The sequence below is a fragment of the Carassius auratus genome, chromosome 6, assembly GCF_003368295.1.
Source record: "Carassius auratus strain Wakin chromosome 6, ASM336829v1, whole genome shotgun sequence".
NCBI lineage: Eukaryota > Metazoa > Chordata > Actinopteri > Cypriniformes > Cyprinidae > Carassius > Carassius auratus.
Genome location: NC_039248.1, coordinates 15,544,409 through 15,567,447, shown reverse-complemented (window position 1 = coordinate 15,567,447; position 23,039 = coordinate 15,544,409). Strand labels below are relative to the sequence as shown.

General features: G+C 35.2%; 3 protein-coding genes across 4 annotated transcripts; 2 read left to right on the top strand and 1 right to left on the bottom strand.

Annotated features, from left to right (window-relative positions):
- Positions 1–3,042: 3,042 nt before the first annotated feature.
- On the top strand, positions 3,043–5,907 carry cbx8b (chromobox homolog 8b). The gene is made up of 5 exons (XM_026263336.1): positions 3,043–3,229; positions 3,338–3,381; positions 3,644–3,709; positions 3,793–3,859; positions 4,035–5,907. Exons 1-5 carry the CDS (start codon positions 3,161–3,163, stop codon positions 4,869–4,871), a joined length of 1,083 nt encoding a protein of 360 aa, XP_026119121.1. The 5' UTR covers positions 3,043–3,160; the 3' UTR covers positions 4,872–5,907.
- Positions 5,908–6,024: 117 nt separating this feature from the next.
- Positions 6,025–8,476, bottom strand: c6h17orf67 (chromosome 6 C17orf67 homolog). Its single transcript, XM_026263345.1, has 4 exons — positions 8,299–8,476; positions 7,024–7,112; positions 6,663–6,800; positions 6,025–6,266 (listed from the first exon to the last, which is right to left on the bottom strand). Exons 1-3 carry the CDS (start codon positions 8,354–8,356, stop codon positions 6,684–6,686), a joined length of 264 nt encoding a protein of 87 aa, XP_026119130.1. The 5' UTR covers positions 8,357–8,476; the 3' UTR covers positions 6,025–6,266; positions 6,663–6,683.
- Positions 8,477–11,295: 2,819 nt separating this feature from the next.
- On the top strand, positions 11,296–21,320 carry LOC113098295 (diacylglycerol kinase epsilon-like). Of its 2 annotated transcripts, XM_026263324.1 has the most exons (12): positions 11,296–11,626; positions 11,725–12,168; positions 13,622–13,778; positions 15,437–15,556; positions 15,698–15,841; positions 16,116–16,273; positions 16,364–16,412; positions 16,580–16,693; positions 17,495–17,566; positions 19,175–19,302; positions 19,492–19,603; positions 20,414–21,320. In XM_026263324.1, exons 2-12 carry the CDS (start codon positions 11,735–11,737, stop codon positions 20,633–20,635), a joined length of 1,710 nt encoding a protein of 569 aa, XP_026119109.1. In that variant the 5' UTR covers positions 11,296–11,626; positions 11,725–11,734; the 3' UTR covers positions 20,636–21,320. The 2 variants fall into 2 exon arrangements, with proteins under 2 accessions (XP_026119109.1, XP_026119101.1); XM_026263316.1 differs by having other exon boundaries at positions 11,296–12,168.
- The last annotated feature ends 1,719 nt before the right edge of the window (positions 21,321–23,039 follow it).

The window sequence follows — 23,039 nt, the reverse complement described above, 5'->3', positions numbered from 1 at the left end:
ATCAACCATTTCCTTTGCAGCACTGTCTGAGATAAAGCTGCTCTCGCTGCGGCTGTAAAATGGCTTCCTTTGGTCCATCCACTTTATTTGCGATCAGCTTATGAATTCAGCTTTACTGCAGTACATTTTAACTGTAGCTGGTTTATTTCGCCAAGTTTATTTAAAAGACGACTTGAGCAGCTTAAATTCTTCAAAAATAATAAAAAAAAAATATTCGAGTCAAGCATTAGGTTACTAAATATCACAGATGGCATTAGTAAAAATAAAACGTTTTGATATAGAGTGGTAGCGAAGAGACTTTCTAAAGCTTGAGGTCATTAAAATATGGTCTTGTTTAAAATAGCCCACCTACGATAATAACGTGATCACATTAAATAATAATAATAATATGATGTTAATACAAGTTGCCTACAGAAAAATAACTTATGCTTATGTCTCACTTAAATAATAAGGCTAGCAGTTGGGGTGCTTTTTTAGCTAGGCTATTTGAATTGAATTGAATTGAAGATAACCAAGTTTTGGTAACGTGTTTATATTGGCAAATATAAATTCGTGTGGCTTTATTATTATTATTATTATTATTATTATTATTATTATTAAATCAATAACGTAATGCACGTCTTTTCCGAAATTCGCCTAGGTTAATCTCCATTGTATAATTAGGCTATATAAAATGTTAAATATATATATAACTCGATTTATGGTCTTCTTAAATGTGTCAGTCCTGCACACAATGTGACTTAAATAATCAATAATCCAACAAAAGCACGGAAAGCATATACACATTTTTGGTAAAACAATTTACATCGAAATGTATATTTAACATAATCGAAAATTGCAGGCAGACAGACTGAAACACGGGCAAAAAATAGTAGTGTATTTGCCATTTCCCTTTGCAAATTGTGCAGAATTTCTCATGCTGGTTGCCCAGAAACGAGTTAACCAATAATATCCTTCCAGCTCGATCTAGAGCCCATATACGGATATAACCACTGCAGTATTCCAACCACCAATCATCTTCCGCAAAACCAACCACAAGCCTGCTGTTTACCTGGTTTGCTATGTATATAAAGATTAAAAATGAATACGCAAGCCTTAATTTTATTCTTGAGAAAAAAACAATACAATCGTCAAAATATTTCTTCAAACCAATATTAAACTGTTTATTACTGTGTAGCATTATCTTTACTCACCGAATAACCCCCCAGTAAAATAATTTACAAGCCCAAGTTAATAATCATTATCCCATCGTGCATGTTCATTGTCAAAGTTTTAAGATATTATTTGAATATTTTATTGTTTATAATTTATTGTACATATAATATATATTATATTATGTAGTATATTATTATTATATTATACAGCATCTAAATAATTTTACATTTAAAAACCTGTTACAATTAAGGAACGTGTTAATTAAAGTTATAATTTAGCTATAGAGGGTTTTATTTATTTATTTATTTATTTTACCCGCCAGCCCTGTTTGAAGCCCAAGTGATTGTGCAGAACTGAGCATGAGATTGGTAAACGTTTTCGGAAAACTTTTTCCCTTTTATATGCTAAATACAATAAATGAATGACTGTTTTTCCTTCATATGTATAGCTGGTAATGTTTGCTTGCAATTTCAATGCTTAGGAAAAATGAATTATATTTCTATCTGTAGTCCTAATTTTATATTTACAATAGCTATGTTTTTCAGTAGACCAACATAATTATATTAGATTTTTAAATCGAATTAGGCTATATGGAACACCCAATTATAAAATTGTTGTAAATACAAAATGTATTTTAATAAAATGTATACACTTAGGTCTTTCTACATACTTTACACTAAAATTAGAATATGAAATAATAATAATAAAGTCAATAAATAAAATAGTTTGAGCTAAAATATCGATGTTAATGCAGACAACGTCTGGCCTGTGTAATCAGGGGAACCATTTAAGAAGTTACCTACTGTTGTGCATTTAGTAACTCTTGATAAAAAAAAGATAATAATTATGAAATGTTCCATTCTCATTATTATGCTGTATGTTTTTGTTTCGTTGTCTTTGTTGCTGTCATCTTTTGCGTAGTGTAATAATAAGTTACATTAGCTATTATTATCATCATCGTTTCACATTTTTCAAAATCAACAATTACATTGAGGTATTTATAAATATAGTTTAACATATAAATCTACTAGCTGTTTAATCAGTTTGATTTGTCTGATCAGTGTTAGGACTAAAAGTGTCTATCAATTAATTATTATTTTTATTTCATTTATTAGCTTTTTTCTCGAAAGAGCCATACAGTTGAAGACCAAACCTAAATATTAATAAAAAATATAATCAGACGTGTGGGCTAAATGTAGGCTACTGCATAAAACATATGTAGCCTATGTATATTAAAAAACTAGGCTAACAAAAATCACACCTCTTAGAGAAAATAATGTGGTGAGGTTACCGTGGGCTATACTTAGTTTAAATCATCATCTACTTACAAATTCATCCCGTTCAGTTTATTTAACGGTTTTTAGAAAATGTATATAAAAAAGACACAAAAAAAATGAATGGTGATTTTCTGCCGTAGAAATCATATTTAAACCAATATTAATTTCCATCTATGATTAGTTTGTCGCGGTTAAAGACTTCACGTTCGATTTTGGCGGAATTAGTAAAATACTCTTTTGAACAGTAGAATATCGACCAGAATAAGATGACATACATGTTCCTTTGATAACAGATTTAGAGTAGCCTATACATTTTTGAAGTTTGAAGTATGCCTGTTTTTAGAGTTCATATAGCCTACACGTCCTTGTTCCGCTAACGTTTAACTGATTACGTTTACCTGTAAGTCTTCATGTAACGTTAACGATGAAACTTTAACCTTATGATGTACTCCTACAAGTATTGAGCAGCTCTTTTCATGTTTCTGTCAAGAATGCAGATATGCCACTAAGAGCAAGCCCCGGCCACTTAGCAACAGTGGAGCCAATGAACGGCCTCCAAATCTTTCACAACTACAAGCGGTGCCAAGGCAACATGCTAAAGAACGTGATGACGTCTGGCTGTGCACGAGAGTATTATGGGCTGTATGGAATTCTGAAGCTAGAGCAGGCGGGCCGGACTCGCGCACACGGCTAGCTACGCTGCAAGCTAACGGTAGACGAAGGTAAACATGGAGCTGTCGGCTGTCGGAGAGAGGGTGTTCGCGGCCGAGTCGATCATCAAGAGACGAATACGACGGGTATGTGTTGTGGAAGAGATATCTTGACATTTTTTGCATATATGTGCTAATGTCTTCGGCTCGCGCTGACGAATTCTTTTTTTTGTGTGTGTCTGATGGCACGCGCAGGGTCGAATGGAATATCTCGTGAAATGGAAGGGCTGGTCACCAAAGTGAGTACGTTAATGCATGCCCATCCTGCCTGTTGTGTCTTGCACTTGTGTTTGGGTGACAGTGATGGCTGTCAACCCTACTAGATATAGCGAGGGGCGTACATCCACGGGCAAGTTAACAAGCTGGTTATTACTGCAGACTGGTTTTTGGCAGATGGCATGCTGCAACATTAGCTGGCCCTGCTAACTGGCCGGTAGAGCAGTGGTTTTAAATGCAGCTGGAGATTGACAGTCGTCACGTGAAACTTTTTTGTTCTCACAGGTACAGTACTTGGGAACCCGAGGAAAATATCCTAGACTCCCGCCTATTCGTTGCATTTGAAGAGAGGTAAGTTATACAAATAAATAAATAAGGTAAAATTTCTAAGCAGCCGAACATACAGACGTTTTCACGCTTGTATTTTCATGCAGGGAGCGTGAGAGAGAGATATTTGGACCCAAGAAAAGAGGACCTAAGCTCAAGACTTTTCTTCTAAAGGTTAATTTCATTTATTTAATAAGAAATAAATAATAATAATCCTGAAATTATCTATATTGTGTATAATAGGTTTGCACTCTTTTTGTTTTTTTTGTCAGTGTAAATGAATACATTTTATATAAGGGCATTACCTTGAATTTTGGGCTAATTTTTCAAAAACATGTCTTTTTCACAGGCCCAAGCTAAAGAAAAGGAGAAGTCTTACGAATTTAGGAATGAGTCATCCAGTGGCATTGCATATCCCAGTCCAGAGCCTGTTATAGCCCCTAGAGCGAGAGAAGGACTACGTGCTGTGGTTCCCACAATTTTCCCTCCCAGCACAGTCAACAGAGGGGAGAGCATAAGGATTCCACCTCCAGAACCAAGGGAGCATCGTTTTCCACACTCACCCAGACCCAGCACTGATGCTTTTACCCTCTCCCCAAAAAAGAGAGGACGGAAACCCAAATTACGCTTCACAGATGGCTATACAAGCTCCTTACATCCAGAGCATTCAAAAAGAGCAGCAGACGAAACCATGGCAAGCATTCCTTCCAAAATGGCAAAGTTAGGTTTGGGAGAAGAGGAAGAGAGATGCTCAGAAATAAGTGGGAGAATTAAGATATCTCACAAGCACATGGATGCTACCTTTTCACACAAACAAAACAGAGTTGCTCTGAGCAGAAGTACCCAGCACATTTCTCCAGAGTGGAGTTTGCATTCCAATAGAGTTAGTGCAGACTTACAAGGCCACAGGACTAACCCACAGACACACCACTTTCACCATAAACACCTGAAGCACCATTCAAAACGAAGAAAATTTGAACATGGTGATTCCACCAGCAAACAGCCTTCACTAATTGCCAAAATTCCAGTTTCACGCATATTTGGAGAGCCAGAGGAGGGAGATGCTTGGAGACCCTCCTTCTGCAATGTGGAGAAAGTTATAGTTACTGATGTGACAACAAACTTCCTGACTGTAACAATCAAAGAGAGTAGCACAGATAAAGGCTTCTTTAAAGACAAAAGATGATTATTTACTACAGCCAGTATGCTCCTTTCATATCTTTAGAAGTCCTTTATTATCGAAAATGTTCTGTGTATTGTATACAAAAAAAAATATTACTTTCTTTTCTGTCACTGAAATTTGTATTTATTGTGAAATTGCTGCTTTAAGAAATTTGCATGCGTATACTAGACACGATAAACAAACCCAGAACTGCGTTCAAATACATAAACGAGTTCTCAGATAATTTGTTGTAAGTATTAATTACAAATTGTTAACTTATAAATATATAAAAGTATAATTTTTCTCCCAGACGAATATTAAAACATGTATGTACAGACTTAAGATTTTACATTTTGCACACTAACCGGCATATTTTTACATCATTACCAATTCAGTTATTGTAATTTACGTTGATTTTATTTTGTCATTTAATATTGCCAGCTGTACAATATAGAATACACATTTTTCAAGGTACAGCGGCATTAACAATTTACACGTAAAAGTGCAAAATTAAAATCAAATTTCATCTCAAAATCAAAAGTAAAAAATAATTAGCACGTTTCTTTTGTTTCTCTTCAGTTAAAATTCGTGTTTATAAATATGTAGCCTGATGTTCAATTGTATATACTTAAGACTTCTAATTATTTTGTTGGGTGATTGTAATTGTGATTATCGATGAACTGTGCAAATAAAAGTTATTTAATATGACATTAAATATAAAGCGCACATCCAGTCCTACAAAATCACAATTTTACAATATATGTATATTTGTGTGTGTATTAGTCCTGTAATAAAAAACACGTAAACCGTAATTTGATTCTTATTTGCCCAGTTAGAGGAAAAAACGGCAAAATTTTAAAGTTCCCAAACATTTAACTTATAAAATGTTATACAAAGGTGGAACTTGTTGATTCAATTTTACAGCCTTTTCTGTGTGTTTATGTATTTGTACTTTACGATTTCTTTTGTGACGCGTAACAAAATATAAACTTTCAGTTTTACGTAACACATTCATTGTGCTTTCGATCAATCGGTGTTAGGCCTCTGCAGATATTGCCGTGTTAAGGTCAAACTCTTGGCGTCATCAGTTTTTTTTTTTTTTTTCATTAGTAGGCTTACTAAAACCCGAAATATGAAAATCACAGTCACAATCAAAATTTAGAGCACAACATTTCTATTTTATTCATGAGTCTCTAATTCAAAATGCAATTTCGTAATTCATTTTTATATATATATATATAAAAAAAAACAATTCTAAGATTTTACATCTACGACATCTAAAATGCGTCTATCGATATAGGTGTGTTGTCGTGGATTCTGTGTCCTTGGCCTCCTCGGCATTCCTGTGTCTTTTCGTTCCCATTGCAATTCATTTCATGCTGTATCAGCTTTGTCGCCGCCGGAATTCCTGTCTTCGTCCTGAAAACAAAAATATAATAAAAATTATGCCTTCTTTGAATTTATTTGCCCTCAGATACATTGGGTTTTAGTAGCCTAAATATAAACCGTTTTCCCTGATAAAACAGCATTCACATTTAATATGCCTTTTAAAAGCCAGGGCAAAACTAAGACAAAGTCATTACAGAAAGAAAAAACATTTCATATGATGTAAAGAGTTTTAACAATTATAAATGCCTTCAACCATATTTCTAGATACACTGCAAATCTAATTACTTTCTTCACTTAATTCTCTTTTATTATAAGGAAAAGCGTGAATGTAGGCTATACATTTGACATAATGTGAAGTCATGATAGTAAGCTCAAACATTGCAGTCTTCAGTGAGATACAAAAGCCGAGGGTATCACTATCAGAACCTGTGGATCACAGCAGGCCTGTTACACAGGGTAGCCGTAGTTGCGGTCACAGCGAGGGAAGCAGTGAGGGTTCATCCAATTCTCCATGCTGGTCTCTCGAGCCCTCTGTTCCAGCCTTTGCATATGCAGCATGTGCTCCTGAAATACACGTGAACTCTGAATTCTAGAGTACTGACATGGAGCTGAGTTCACTTATTGATTTGTTAAGTATTTCAGTATTTAAAACCAGCATAAAGCAACATTGTGAACAAATCTTTACAATCACAAAAAAAAAACTACAAGCCAGGCTCCCATGCATCATGCTTTCTTAAGCTTTGTTATTAAGCATGTAAATAAAAGGAGTTTGTTGTTGGCTCCCAACCCTCATGGGTTCATCAGGATGTCCAGGCTTTTGTCTCTTGGTGCGGAGTAGCTGCTTTGCAAAACTCTCCTTAATGATGGGGCTTGCATCTAGGAACATGACATATACGTGTATCAAGGTCACAATTTTATACTGTAATTTCATGGTGAACATGACATATGTATCAAGATCACAATTTCATACTGTAATTTCATGGTGATGACAACATGATTTATTCTTGTGAATACATTTAACTGATTGATTTGTCTAAATAACTAAAGGGTTGCCTATATAATGTAAAACATGTTACAACATTTGATTAATTATGTATAATTGTATGCAGTATACAAATTAGATTATCAAAGACTTTAATTTGTCATTTAATATTATAGCCTACCAATTTCTCCTTCTTTCTTTCTTTTTACTACATGCTAATTTCATTCTTCCCCAGGCGGCCATTCTTCCTGTGAATTTGTATTCTTTCAGATTTCCTCGAGTCCTTTGGGGGTCTAATTTGTATGAATTTTGGTCTTTCTCTTTCCCTCTTTCTTCATCTCGCTCCTTCTTTTCTCTCTCTTTCACACAGACATGCACGCACACACATACATTTCACTCACTTTTTCTCCTGCCTCCCCATTTCAACCCCTCCCTCCCTTTCCCAGCGCTGTTTCTCTATGGAAGAACACAAAGTGCCCATTCATGAGCGCGTCTCCCCGGGGAGCGCGCCCCTGCGCGCGCGTGACCTGGAGCTCTGACCCGCGAGGGGTATGAAAATGAGCCCGTTACGGTAAACACCGACGTGGCAGATGAACAGGCGCACTGCGTTTTTGACAACAGTTTTTACACGTTTCGCTCACATTAGTCTATAATTAGATACGATTATTTAATTTATAGTTTTTTTGTTGATTTTTTATATTTTCAACAGCTAGCCTAAATCAATAGGAATAGAAATATATTGAATAGAATATGATAGAATATGAATATAATAACTACGCAATTTTTGAATTTGTTATAGACATTAGAAATCGTTAAGCAAGTGAGGGGGATAAAAACAATGACAAAGTATTAGGCATAAACGTAATGAACATAATCTCACCAAAATAGAAAATAGCCTAGGTATTTATTTCAAAAGTCATTGTCCAAATATTCCAAAACGCTCTGATTTTACAAGGAAACAAGACTCGCTAAAACAAGTAATATGCACACAAACGTCACAACCCACAGTGATAAGAAAAAATAAACATTGTAATATGCCAATAAAACCCATGGTATAAGATTTCTGTAAGAAAAACATACCAGTGCAGAAGGTCAATAAGACCACGCAAAAAAGGCATACCAACAGCTTCATTTTCATTTCCGTCCGTCCTCAGTTCGAAATAACTGCATTTGAGTGTTAACCCAACTTATGAGGAGGAAAAATACACGTCACCGTCATTTAGAAGTTACCCCCACAGCACCCCTGCTTACATGCCACTGGATAGGCTACAGATAAGACGACTCCTGGCTGCACATCTGGATGAGACTGTAGTTACAGACATTTTCCACAAGATGTCGCCTTTACTTTAGATTAAAGTTCAACGTCTAGGCCTACAGCCCTGTTCCACAATGGTTAAAAAACTGATCTGAGTTACACAACCTATTTGTGTGTGTGTGTGTGTGTGTGTGTTTGTGTGTGTGTTTTGATAGTAATTCTACAAAGTTTATCTCAACCTGACAGTTTACAGCACTTGTCCCTCCTTAGTTAATATTTCTTTTGTTAGCTATATGAAACAATGACCCAGCTTTGTTTGTTACATCTTTTTAGTTGTAAGGGAAGCTGATTATAAGAAAGTTCTCTGAGCTTTGCATTGGTTAACAAACTCTGTTTACAGTTGCTTTGTTATACAACAATATTTTATGCTGCAAAATTAGCTTATTTTTTTTGTACTTGTGGACAGGCACAGTGTGTGCTCAAGGGCTTCAATATCAACACTTTCTTTAGTATTAACATTTTATTACATGTTACATGCTGACTTGTTTAATGGTATGAAGGCTTTATTGGTTGTTGTTTTTTTCACCTTCAGGTCACAGTTTGCATTTGGCGCATGACAAATATAGTATTTTCATAGTAGGCATTTTATTTACTCTTAAATTCCTTTCTTGATGTAGAAATGAGGAACACTGCTATTATATCTTTGCATTTGATTTCCTCTAGGTATTAGTTTTGATTCTGAATTTTCCTCTCAGTAGTTTTAGTTTACTGTAAAATGGATAAGCAGATGAAAATGCTCTTGGTTAGGCAAAATGTTTTACTTCTGTGAAAATTTGCAGCTGTGTTGGCTGTCATATCACTATGTTCCCTGTTTCAACTGGTTTTTGTTCTTGTAAATCTAGATCTCATATAAAAGTAGCCGTAGATCTGAGAGCTCAAGTGCAAAGTATTGTATGACTGTATAGTACTGAGAAACTTTCACAATGGCCACATATCAAACTCAGCGAGTCTCTCAGGTTTCCAGTGTTCAGTTATTTTGTTGTTTGTAGTATTGGTCCTAAATATCACTGTTAAATAACTCACTGTCTCTCTTGGCAAAACATTAGTACTCCAAGTATTCATGTCTACAAGTGAATCACATACTTTATTTACCGGATGCATATACACTGCCATTCAAAAAAAAAAAATTCACTACTTGGATTTAACAAAAGCAAATAGGTAAGATCCTCCCATTGGACAATTACTGCATTGATGATTATGTTGTGCATATATCTCATATGTGCCCAGACAATGAGGTCAGCTGACTACCTGAATATACTGAATGACCAGGTTATTCCATCAATGGATATTTCTTTCCTGATGGCATGGGTATATTCCAAGATGTCAATGCCAGGATTCACCGGGCTCAAATTATGAAAAAGTGGTGATTAGAGTGTGTGACTTTTTTTCTTTTTTTTTTTTTTTTGGACGGGCAGTGTATTTGTTTCATTTCTTGAATTTAGCAGATTAACTATCAGCGACCACAAAAAGAAACTTGGGTCATTATATTACAAGTGCAAACTGTAAGAAGGTGCTTAATCAGACAAATGAAAGTGTTTATTGTTTTTAATATAGCTGAATGATAATTGTAAGAAACCACAGATTGTGATAAGAGGGGAGCAGTTATAATAAAGTCAACTGAAAAAAAGAAACACATAATGGTTAAAACCCAATTGCTATGGTTTTGTGGTTGTATTGAAAAAACAAACAAATAAATAATAGCATCTATGTTTCAGGCATTATGAAACAGCATTTTCGTGTCTATCTATTTCATTAACTGTCAAGTAACTATCCGACTACAATAATCTGCTCTGTACCTGAAAAAGCACAAAGGTGCTTTCGATTGTTATTATAAACATGAAATGACAGCACACATTTTGCCACAAAAAAAAAAAGTGAAGTGAAAGTCATGACATTTGCCAAGTGTGGTAACCTATACTCAGAATTGGTCCTCTGCATTTAACCCAACCAGCACCTCTGCTGTTGGGGCTAAAGGCACAATAGTTAACATGATGATAAATAGGTGGCTGACTTTTACAGTTGTTAACAAGACATAGTAAGTTGGGTGTTCACCTTAGAGATAATCACCATATTTATAATGGAACCATCATCAAAATACCATATTTACTGTAACTACTGTAAAGCTATATTAAATTAGTACTATGGGATCTCTTTCAATGCTTTCAGAATCCTTTTTTTTTTACTTTATTTTTAAAATGAACATTTTAACAATATATTGAACAAAAATAAAATATTGTATTTATCAAAATAAACAGAAAATACTTTTCTAAAGTGATTGATTTGAGCAATAATTCACTTAGATATTCACAACATAGTATTTTAACCAAAGTATTTGTGTTAGTAGGCGACATTGTGCTTTTACCCCTTGTTTTGAGACAAACAAAACAAACATCTTTACGATTTATTCCTACACAAAATACGTTACCCAATTAAATATCAATAAAATGTATATATTTCTGCAACCATACATCATTGGGGTAGTGAAAAGCACACACACCAGGGCTCGTTTTCAGTATTATTAACCATTGCATTCTTAATGTAACATTTATTCTTTGTAAGCCTTTCCTCTGTTTCATTATTATGCCTCATTTATCTTTTTTTCTCACGATAGGCTACATGATGCTTAACTGTCATCATATGAAGCATAAAAATCGTGCAAATGTTAGGCTACTGCTCTCATAGACATCTGTTCTCATTCTGTCTCACGTATTGTTTTCCTATTGGTCACTGAACATTTTCCGTCATAAACCCACGTCATCATTTCCGTTTCCGTATATTGAACTGGATGAATCTTGTAAGGCTTTTAATCGCTTTTTGTGTTATTCACGTGGTTTCGAGGCACTTTTAAAATGCATGGATAACAAAGATGAAGACGGGATCTTTCCCTGGAAAACAAAATGTAGCTAGAAAATATGCTATTCTACGTAAATGCATTTATCTGCTGTAAGTAGCCTACAATTTGTCTTGGTGTACCAAGTGTTTGACAGCAAGGAGGTGTTAACGATGGCTGTGCTGTAACACCAGGGTGACTCAGGTTTGGTGCATTGTCTGGAGATGCGATGATGATGGGCTTAGAAATAAAATATCGTTGTGGTACGTTAAAACTTCTCCACCGTGACTAATGACGATCGCTGGCAATCACTGATTATTTTCATCTGCTCTGACGCATGACGAAATTCCTGTAAAATTAGAATTGTGGCTATGGAGGAGAGTACTAAAGAGCTGAGGGAAGAGTGGACCTTACTACTCTGGACCACGGTTGCTGTTCTGGTGCCAGTGCTCATCACACTGTGGTGCAGCTTTCAGCGTCCCAAACGCAAAGTTCCACTGAAAGATCTGTTCCGAAAGAGCAAACACGGCTGGCACTACACGGACCTGTTCAACAAGCCGACCTACTGCTGCGTGTGCTCTCAGCCCATCCTGCAGGGGGCGTTCTGTGACTGCTGCGGCATATGTGCGGATGAGGAGTGCATACAGAGGGCAGATCGCACCCTCTCATGTAAGGAGATCATGACCCAGAGTCAGACAGATGGGAAGTTTTACCATCAGTGGGTCAGGGGTAATGTGCCCCTCGCTAGCTACTGTGCCGAGTGCAAACAGCAATGCGGGAATCAACCTAAACTCTGCGACTATAGGTATTTATAATCTGACCACGAACTTTCTTTTTTTCGTTCTTTCGTTCTTTCAATTAATTAATAAGAAAAATAAATAAAAATATTAAACTTTTATATTAGACTTTTACCATAATTTTGGACAAAACTGAATAACCGTATAAGGAGAATATGAAAGGGAAACGGATAAAAGAAAAAAATGATATTCATATTTCATTCTTTAATTAATGTAGGAAAAAAGAACTGCATATTCACACGATCAACATTAAAGGTTTCAACATTTAATGAACAGTTTGTGAAAATTAATAAGAATTAATTTATGTGTTGAGGAAAGAACAAGGGAGGTAAATCAAGTTTATAGCTTGGGTTTGAACTTTTTAAATTGAGAAAGTACTAATAGGATCTATAAAAAACAGCAACAAATTATTTTTGAAAAGAACTGGTTCCCAACTTCCTAGATCCTTCATAGTTTTAACAATATTTACAGAAGTCAAAGTCAATATTTGGAAGAAATTGTTAAAAACAGACAAGTGTTTTTACATCTTAAAGCAAAAAGCATGGCAGAATAGCAACAACTTGAGACACTGTTAAGTAGGAGCAGAGAGCACACAGCCTAGAACAGAACTTGAAAGTGTCTTGAAATCCATTTTTGTTGAGGATGTGGCATTTTAAAATAGGCCTATGTCACTGATATTTGAACAAACAGAGCAAACCAGAAGCCTGTCATTTTTGTCTTTTGTTTAATCTTTCTAAAGCATGGTTTGATGAAAGAGTCAGTAATCCCTGTAATCCAGCTATTATGACCTCATTCCTCAGTGTCAAATAGGGTGCACAATTAATCAAAGTTAAGGATGCCAAAATTATGTAATTGTTCAAAGTGGCAATTCATCTTTTTTTCTTTCAACATGTTATATCTTAAGGGATTTTCCATTGTTTTAGTTTTAGTTTAACTATAAAACCATTCATATTTTCACTTAAAAAAAAAAATAATAATTTAAAAAAGAAACCAATCCAATGTATATTAGACATTTGAAGCTTAATACTATAAAGCAGGTTTTTCAGTTAGTGTTTTCAGCTTGTTTATTTTCATATAAAAATACGGCATGCAGTTGCATCAAACAATGGTATGGTATAAATGTAAATTGTGATAATGGTAATTTGTTATCGCATTTACAATTTCAAGGGAATAATCTACAATTATGATTTTTTTGTCATAATCATGCAGCCCTAGTGTCAAAGGTAGTGCTAAATTGGTGCCAGATCCACTTTTGCTGAGGCTCAAACAAAAACATTTGCTGATTTATTTTTTTAAATGATTTGTGCCATTTTTATGATTTATTAAGAGTATATTCTGTGCAAAATAAGAAATCTTACTGTGAGTTTTACTATAGATGGTTTGCCATCAGTACAGCTATTAAGGTATCAGTTCTAAGTGCCCTCACTCACATTTTTTGTGCTTATTTTGAAATATATATAGGTGTGTATGGTGTCAGACCACAGTGCATGATGACTGCATTTCTAGTCTGAATGATGATTTGTGTGATCTTGGAGAGTTCCGCTCTGTTATCATACCCCCGTATTACCTCTATCAAGTCAACAAACTCCGCAGAAGACACCCCGATGAGTACAGCAAGGTGAGGATCCATCCAAACACAAACACCTGTAAAAAAATAAATAAATAAAATTGCACAACAGAGACATATATCTGTATCTTGTTTTAAGCAAGGCACAGAGTTATTGGTCCAGAAACAGCTTTTGTTGAAACCAAACTGCCAAAATGACTAATTTTCTACTTTTTGTTTTGTCATGCCTGTTTTAAACCAGAGGTATAAAAACAGGGAATAAAATGCCTATTTATTTCTACTAATTCATTTCTATTACTTATTTTACATAATAATCTCTAATAGTTAGAGATTCAGACTTGTAGATTCAGACTTGTAACCATCTCTAATGGTTAAGGTTCAGACTTGTAATACAAAGGTTGCGAGTCTCGGGCTGGCAGGAATTGTAGGTGGGGGAGTGAATGAACAGCGCTCTCTCCACCCTCAATACCATGACTGAAGTGCCCTTGAGCAAGGCACTGAACCCCCAACTGCTCCCTGGGTGCCGCAGCATAAATGGCTGCCCACTGCTAGGGTGCGTGTTCACTGCTGTCTGTGTTCACTTTGGATGGGTTACATGCAGAGCACAAATTCCAAGTATGGGTCACCATACTTGGCTGTGTGTCATGTCAGTTCTTTACTTCACTTAAGTATGAAACGTTAAGTGTGTCCCATTTTACATACTTTTACACTATTCTTCACCATTGTTTAGTGAAAGTTCCTGGCATGTTCATTGTGCTTGTTTTTTCCGTATATGATATACAGTAGTTGTTGAGAACTTTAAAGGAGAATTAAAGGGTTAGTTAAACTGAGAATGAAAATTCATCCATCTTCTGCTCACCCTTGAAACATCCTAGATGTATGTGATTTTCTTCTTTCAGAATAATCAAATTGGAGTTATATTAAAAATTGTCCTTGCTCTTCCATGCGTTTCAAAGGGGGTGAGTGGGTGTTTGTTGTCAACAGTTCAGAAGATGTGAAATAAATTGCATGCATCTGTAATAAAACCTCCCTCACACTGCTCTGGGGGGTGAATAAAGGCGTTTTTTTTTTTTAGATAAATATCCAGATTTCAAACATAATAAACACTTTTTTTCTAACATCTGCTGTCTGTTTGATGTGGAAGACAAACAGAGAATTTTAAAGAATTTTTTTTTTAGGTAAACTAACCCTTTAAGTTAGTGTAGTTTTCCTTTATCGATGGTAATTTTTCCGTTTCTAAATGTATTTTATATTGTTGACACAAACACGTAATAATCAAACTAGAAGATTTATAGGTATACAAAATGATTAACCGTTAATCAAAAAGCAGTGAAATACATGACAGGTCAGATGTGTAAAAGGGTTTTAGACTGATATCTTTGATTTTTTTTCAGCATCTTCTGTATGAAAAAAATGCAACTTGCATCTCAAGTAACTGCATTATTTCCATTCTTTAATGCAGTATTTGTAATTTTTTAAGTGACAAATGCTTTTATTTGAAATGAACAGTATTTATAAATTAAACAAATCTATTAATTAAAAGATGCATAAAAAACAAAAAACAGCTGTGAATAAATTACAAACAAAAGAGTTTTGAAACTATGCAACATGTGCAAAATAGATCAATCCTTGCACAGTCAACTAAATGAAAATAATGAAAATAACCTGACCAATTGTTTAATAGTTAATATTTTATTTATTTATTTTAGCTTGCTGCAGACTGTGGGAGTGGCTGGACTCCAGTTCTGGTCTTGGCAAACACAAGAAGTGGCAACAACATGGGGGAAGTTTTGCTGGGAGAATTTCGTACCCTCCTGAACCCTGTGCAGGTGTCACTTAATCAGCCAATTTCTCTCTGTTTCCATACACTCTTGGCTCTTTTTATTTTGTTTGAAAGATAGATCACATTATTCCTAATATCTAATGATTAAAACCACAAGTTTAGTTATTTTGTTTTTTGTTTCTTCCAGGTGTTTGATCTCTCTGAGCTGCCTCCATCTAAAGCCCTGCAGCTGTGTACTCTTCTGCCCCCCGGCAGGGTGCGTGTTCTAGTGTGTGGGGGAGATGGCACAGTAGGCTGGGTTCTGGATGCCATTGATACCATGAAGCTGAAGGTGAGAACTGTAGCCAAATAGTTGAGTGGACTTAAAAATGTAATACTTTGTATTAAAGTCAGTTGTTGTGGATGTAAACCAAGCTTTTTCCCCCCATGTGTTTTAGCGCTGTAGCATATAATGACTTTACATGTACTGTATGTGGCCTTGCTAGTAGGATCTGTAATGTCATTATCTGATGCTTGTATTTACATTTTTTGTGTTATTTCATAAAATTTAATTTGTCAAAAAGGTCAAATATTGTCTGTGTTTGTCTCTTCCTCTTTCTGTAAAGGGTCAGGATCAGTTTATCCCTCTTGTGACTATCCTGCCGTTGGGCACAGGCAATGATTTATCAAACTCTTTAGGATTGGGAGCAGGATATGCTGGAGAGATTCCAGTAGAACAGGTGCTCAGGAATGCTCTAGAGGCCGAGGTAGTCAAAATGGACAGGTAAGACCCTGACTTTGCTGTAGAGTCTTGAATTAGGAGTAATGGATTTTGTTATTCTGCTGTTATATATTTCTGCTGTTAATGTGTTAGGTGGAAAGTTCAAGTTGTCTCCAAAGGAAACTATTTTCGTAAGCCAAAGGTCAGTACATACAATGCATGACCAACCAGCAGGAGAATGTACCCCAGAATGCAAAAAAAAAATTATTTGTATGCCAAGCAAATTTTAACACAACCAATATATTATCCTAAAATCCACATGGAAACACAGTATTTGTTAATTTAATCATGGAGTTGTTTTCTTGCTAGGTGTTGTCCATGAATAATTATTTCTCAGTGGGTCCTGATGCTCTGATGGCACTGAACTTCCATGCACACAGAGAGAAAACGCCCTCCTTTTTCTCCAGCCGAATCATCAATAAGGTCTGAGGCTTTTCCTGTCCATCTTTTATTTTTCATTTCAGGGGATTAAACCGGAAAAGCATCCAAGATTATCTGTGTCTCATTTAGAAGTCTGCATCCTCCAGATGTTGCATTTTAAGGCTGAATACATCATTAGGGAAGTCTCATTTAAGAAAAGTAACCGTTAAATTGCAAAGTGAAAAATAAATTATAGTATTTTAAACCTCACAAGGAATAACAGTCAATTTTATAATGGTTACTTTTCTTAAATAAGATATCCTTAATGATGTATGCAGCCTTCAACATGCGACCTCCAGAGGACGCAGCCTCCGAAATTTCTTCAGTGTAAAGACTGTATATAACTGAGAAAATATCATGACTCTGGAGTTCATTTCTACATCCACAATTATAAAAAGGACCCTTCTTATATGAATTGTCTTTAACTACTGTGTATTAGCTTTTAAATAAAAATGTTTTGATACAATGCACTTATTGTGTACATAAATGTACATATTTTATTTATTTTTTAATTCACTTATTTAGATACATATATACACTGTTGACCCCTAACCCTGTCCTTTAACCCACTCTTAAACCTTACCATACCACACTAAATCTGCCCCTAATGTTAACTATGTCTCACCTCAGTAGCAGCTAAAGTGTTTTGCAATAAAACATGAATGCAGTAAGTTCACTATAGAATCGTATCTATCTACTACTAATAGGATTATTACACAATTTTTCCTGTATCAACACACTGGTAGGTTTGCCCTTTTTATTAAAAACAGAACTGTGTTTGTAATTTAATGTCTTTTCTTACAGGCAGTGTACTTCCTCTATGGTACCAAAGATTGTTTAGTGCAAGAATGCAAAGATCTGGATAAGAGGATTGAGGTAAACATTTTAATTTGCTTACTGAGACAAGTGATTCAAGGCAAAGTGTTTGCTACTTGTTTCCTTTGTTGTTGTTGGCATCACATGATTAGCGTGTTCTCTGGAAACCTTAGCTTTGATATGAACTTCCTTCCTCATTACTGTAGTGTCTCAGTCATGATATAATGATGAAATGCTAAAACCTGGAATACACTACATGACTTTTAAAATCGTAACAAATACAGTCATAGAGGAAAAACTGGCCATCGTACACTAAACGCCTAAGCATCAATGGATGGACTCATAGTCTGAAGCTGAAAAATCATAGTCTGTGATCGTCACACATCATGTGATTTTCAATGAAACCTTTGAACTCAAATCTGCGGACTGGCTCTGACTTTCAACCACTAGCTTCAACTTGTTTTGACTGTAAATCAAGGGACAGTTGGGGCAAAAATTGTGTAAAGTATTCTATTAGAATTAGTGTGTTTTTAAATGAGTATTCCTAAGGTATACCTAGATGGGTTACTATTTCTGGTGGAAATTTAAAATCCAGATCTGTGCACACTCTTAACGATTAATACTGGCCACGACCCATTGCGTTTTGGATGAGGATTAGACTAGAATTACAAACGTGAATTAACAGTTTTAAAAAACCACTGACATGGCGGATATGTGTGACCGATGGACAAGTAGAGTAAGGTGATCTGTTGGAGAAAAAAAAAATATTTAATGCTGTCTGCAACAACATTGAGATCTTTTATAAAGATACATTTATTCATTCATTTTTAAATGTAGTATTATGCAAACACGAGGAGAACTGAAAGATAATTTCTCTCCAATACCAAAGGAAAATAAATTAAACCAAATGTCGGTGATGTTACCTGTGAGAAGATGATTGACAGGTCAGGCAGTTTAAATGGTGATAGAATGGCAACAGAGTGCTCTGTTAAATGACAGAGTAGTATATCCCAAAGCTTGCTTACTATTCTGCTACACAATCAAAAGTATGTACTTTTTCTTCACAAAAAGAGTACATACTTTTAGGGCATAGTATAAGGAGGAGAAAAGGGACACTGCATATCTCTAACAACAGCTTCAAGCAACAGCTCTTTATTGTTACTTTTGCTTACTGATTCCTGGTGCTTTTGTGAGAACAAGTTATGCTTTCTTAAGAGCTGCGTTGTAATTTCTAAACCGCTAGCAGCACCAATTGGGATTGCAAAACATTGCAAACATGATTACTTTTTCTAAAAGGGTTTCCCAAATATTGCCTTCTTTACCATTGTTCATACAAACAGCTACACCCAATCCAAATGCATGTGACAGCAGCTGACATCTGCAGACCCAGCAATGTTTTACATTTTTTGCGCATAAACCTATAATAGGAGAAAGTATTTCAAAGCTAACACAAAATGCAGTTTTTGAGATTGTCACCTGCATCGATGTGCTGTAACCACTGTACCACAGTCCTGACCAAAAGTGTATTTTTAAGCATTAACTACAGAAAAATCCTGTTTCTAATAGATGTAACTGTGAGTTTATGGTTTCTTTTTTTCGCCACACATAGGGAAGATGCTATATTATTATAGTTTTAATGCTCGATGATGCTTAATTGTGCTTCTTTAGCTGGAGTTGGATGGAGAACAAGTTACTTTGCCCAGTCTGGAGGGGATAATAGTGTGCAATATCGGCTACTGGGGCGGTGGCTGTAGACTGTGGGAGGGAATGGGAGATGAACCCTATCCTCCAACACGGTGAGAATTCAAATTACACTTTTTTTTATGCTTTATATACTGTACTATACTATAATATACTTGACTTTGTCAAGATTTGGTTGAAATTAAATAAAACTTTATACCTATAGATCTGGATCAGAGTAGAATGACCTCTGCATATATTGCCTGTTTAATTTAGTATTTTCTTTGTCATTTTTCTTTCTTTAGTGTTGATGATGGTTTATTAGAGGTGGTGGGAGTTTATGGCTCATTCCACTGTGCACAGATCCAGGTGAAACTGGCCAATCCTGTGAGGCTGGGACAGGCACATACAGTACGGGTGAGACTGACAAATGTTCTTTATTCCTACAGTTTAAATGGTGCTTAAGTGCGAGTCATGGTTCATCCCCATGGCACTCAAAACACTACAACATCTCCACTTTAGAGTGCCTATAGCAATTATGTTTAATCAGTTTTTTAAAGTACACCGTCAATATAATCATATATATGTCAATTTAATAAACTGGTTAAAGAGATACTCCACCCCAAAATGAAAATGTTGTCATTGATCACTTACCCCCATGTCGTTCCAAACCCGTCTTCTGAACACAATTTAAGATATTTTGGATGAACACCAGGAGGTTTGTGACTGTCCCATAGACTGCAAAGTAAATTACACTGTCAAAGTCCAGAAAAGTATGAAAGACATCATCAGAAATAGTCCATCTGCCATCAGTGGTTCAACCGTAACATTATGAAGTGACGAGAATACGAGAGTTTGTAAGCGAAGAAAACAAAAATAATGACTTTATGCAACAATTCCTTTGTCAATAGTCTCCTCTGTATCTGCACATCACTCAAACTGCCTAAACTCTTCTGTGTCAGTCACGACACAAGGATGTGCTGTTTTCTTTCAAATCGACGCATAAATACACATAAATGTAAAAACACTGAAGAGCTAAAGCAGTTAGTTTTATAGCTAAAGCAGTTAGAATTTTTTTTCTTTTTTCACGTTTAAGAAATTTGCATCACTGATTATATACTGTTATTTTCCTATTTAATACTGTAAAGATGCTTTGTAATGATATGCATTGCATAATGCACTATATGAATAAAGGGGATTCTTATCCTTTGTTTTTTTTTGTGGTAGCTGGTGTTGAAGAGTTCTCGGATGCCGATGCAGGTGGATGGTGAGCCGTGGGCGCAAGGTCCATGCACCATCACCATTACCCATAAGACCCAGGCCCTCATGCTGTACCATAGTGCAGAACATACAGATGATGATGACTCCAGCGCCTCGGAGGCTGAAGAGCCCTCAGCCGATCACATTGACACAGCTAGCAACACACAGGAAACTGTGACATTGTCTTAGTAAGGCTGTAATCATTCTGTCTGTGCCATTTACACCCCAGAAAGTAGCACAGCATGAAAGGAAGTCACCCTGATCTCATAAATGTAAATGTACATAATGTGCATGTGCTGCTCTAGTAATAACATCTGCAGTGGATATTTCTGGGAGTTTAAAGCCCCTTTCTCTCTCAAGCACAGCTCCTGCAGATCTCAAACTTTCCACAAGGTGTCTATCTCTGTTGAAACCGGTTTGTAGATTTGTGTGCATCATTTTTTTTTCTCCCAGTGATGTTACCCAGAAGCTCAAAGAAGTGGCTCAGGTTTTAGATATTTTGTTCACAATGGAAGTTATATTTAGCTGTAAGCAATCATAAAAAATAAAATTCAGTCCAGTGGAGAATGTAAAAAACAAAGCTGCTTCGACACAAATGTTTTGCACTGATCTTGAGTGCCACAGGTCTGTGAAAATACAACTCACTACAGAAAAATTGTATTTGAGTTGTATATATAAATGAAACTGTGCAATAATTTTGTTTAGGCTGTTATGTTTTGTAAATTTCTTTTGTGAAACACCTTTGCACTGCTTGAATCTAGAGTGGATTGTGAATGGGCGTGCCATTGATATCTTATTCTTTTGCAACTATTCCTTGTGTGTTATTGGTTTTGTTTATGAAATGGCAGTAAAATGTTTCAGAGCACTGGATTAAGATACCGTTCTTTATTTTGTTGTTTGCATATGCTGATTATCAGCCATTTTTGTTGTTTTATTCAATGTTCATTTTCTCCACATTTCCATAGATTTGTTAAGTTTTTATGCATCCTGCTTGTGTAAAATAGACTTTGCCTAGAATATAACCATCCTTATGGCGTTTCTAAGTATTTTCTTTAGTCCCACTCTTCCAAGTCTTTCTGCTTTCAGTGTAGTTGTGGCATAAGAACAGTAAAGTTATTGAAAAACTAAGACGAGATAGAAAAGAAAAAAGCTTTTGGAGTGGTAGTATGTAATGTCACAAGTTTCATATAATTATATCTACATCTGAGGCTTTCCTAATGGTAACTCTCCCAGAACTAATGTCACCTATCTGCAGGAGTTAGACACATTATCCATTTTTTTATTATTATTATTATTATTATTATTATTATTATTATTATCATTATTATATATATATTTTTTTATTAATAATGAGGTTTTGCTATTGTAATGTATTTGAGCATTTATAATTTTGTTTAGTTAATTTGAACTTCAGAGTGATTTTACTGAAACAATCTTACAGATTGTTAAAGAGAACTGTAGATGGCAGCCATTATTCACAGATAATTTTGAAGGCAATTTTGATACCTTTTTTGAAGCCAAAAGGTTTACAAGAGTGTTATATATGTTATATAACAAGAGTATATATATATATATATATATATATATATATGTGTGTGTGTGTGTGTGTGTGTGTGTGTGTGTGTGTGTGTGTGTGTGTGTGTATATATATATATATTTCAAAGACTAAATATTTTCCCGTTAAATTATGTTTATCAAAATGTAGACTGCTGTATTCGTATTAAAAAAAGTTTAATAATTTAAAAAGTTGAGAATGCTTCTATACCTTGAGAAAGGATGTCAAAACTGTCATGTTGTCATTAGAAATTACTTTTTTGAATATGTTTGTGTATAAATACTGAAGCAGTGGTTGCAATGAAAAAATTTTCTTTACAACTGTAATTGCATTCTTTTTGTTTTTACACATGCTCTAAATGTCTAAATGTGCAGAAATGTTAATCCATACATTTATGACCTCAATGTTAGATTATTGTAATGCTTTATTGGGTGGTTTTCTGCACGCTTAGTATACAAACTACAGCTAGTCTAAAATGCAGCAGCAATAGTTCTTACTAGAACCAGGAAGTATGAGCATATTAGCCCGGTCCTGTCAACACTGCACTGGCTCCCCATCAAACATCGTATAGATTTTAAAATATTTCTTATTACTTATAAAGGCCTGAATTATAATTGATTTGAAATAGAATTGTTTGAATGAGCTCTTGTTACATTTTAATCCTCCACATCTGCTGTGTTCTCAAAACTCAGGCAATTTGATAATACCTAGAATATCAAAATCAACTGCAGGTGGCAGATCCTTTTCCTATTTGGTGCCTAAACTCTGGAATAACCTACCTAACATTGTTCAGGAGGCAGACAATCTTGCAGTTTAAAATTAGGATTAAAGACCCATCTCTTTAACCTGGCTTACACATAACACACTAATATGCTTCTAATATCCAAATCTGTTAAAGGATTTTTAGGCTGCATTAATTAGGTAAACCGGAACCGGGAACACTTCCAAAAACACCCAATGTACTTGCTACATCACTAGAAGAACGGCATCTACGCTAATATTAGTCTGTTTCTCTATTATTACAAGGTCACCGTAGCC

Bases quoted from the DNA above. Each gene is read 5' to 3' on its own strand.
- cbx8b (XM_026263336.1), top strand. From the start codon at position 3,161: ATGGAGCTGTCGGCTGTCGGAGAGAGGGTGTTCGCGGCCGAGTCGATC. The intron at 3,230-3,337 runs GTATGTGTTGTG...TGGCACGCGCAG, and splicing joins TCAAGAGACGAATACGACGG to GGTCGAATGGAATATCTCGT. The intron at 3,710-3,792 runs GTAAGTTATACA...ATTTTCATGCAG, and splicing joins TTCGTTGCATTTGAAGAGAG to GGAGCGTGAGAGAGAGATAT.
- c6h17orf67 (XM_026263345.1), bottom strand. From the start codon at position 8,356: ATGAAAATGAAGCTGTTGGTATGCCTTTTTTGCGTGGTCTTATTGACC. The intron at 7,113-8,298 runs GTATGTTTTTCT...TCATGTTCCTAG, and splicing joins CTTATTGACCTTCTGCACTG to ATGCAAGCCCCATCATTAAG. The intron at 6,801-7,023 runs GTTGGGAGCCAA...CGTGTATTTCAG, and splicing joins ATCCTGATGAACCCATGAGG to GAGCACATGCTGCATATGCA.
- LOC113098295 (XM_026263324.1), top strand. From the start codon at position 11,735: ATGGAGGAGAGTACTAAAGAGCTGAGGGAAGAGTGGACCTTACTACTC. The intron at 12,169-13,621 runs GTATTTATAATC...AAATATATATAG, and splicing joins CCTAAACTCTGCGACTATAG to GTGTGTATGGTGTCAGACCA. The intron at 16,413-16,579 runs GTCAGTACATAC...TTTTCTTGCTAG, and splicing joins ACTATTTTCGTAAGCCAAAG to GTGTTGTCCATGAATAATTA.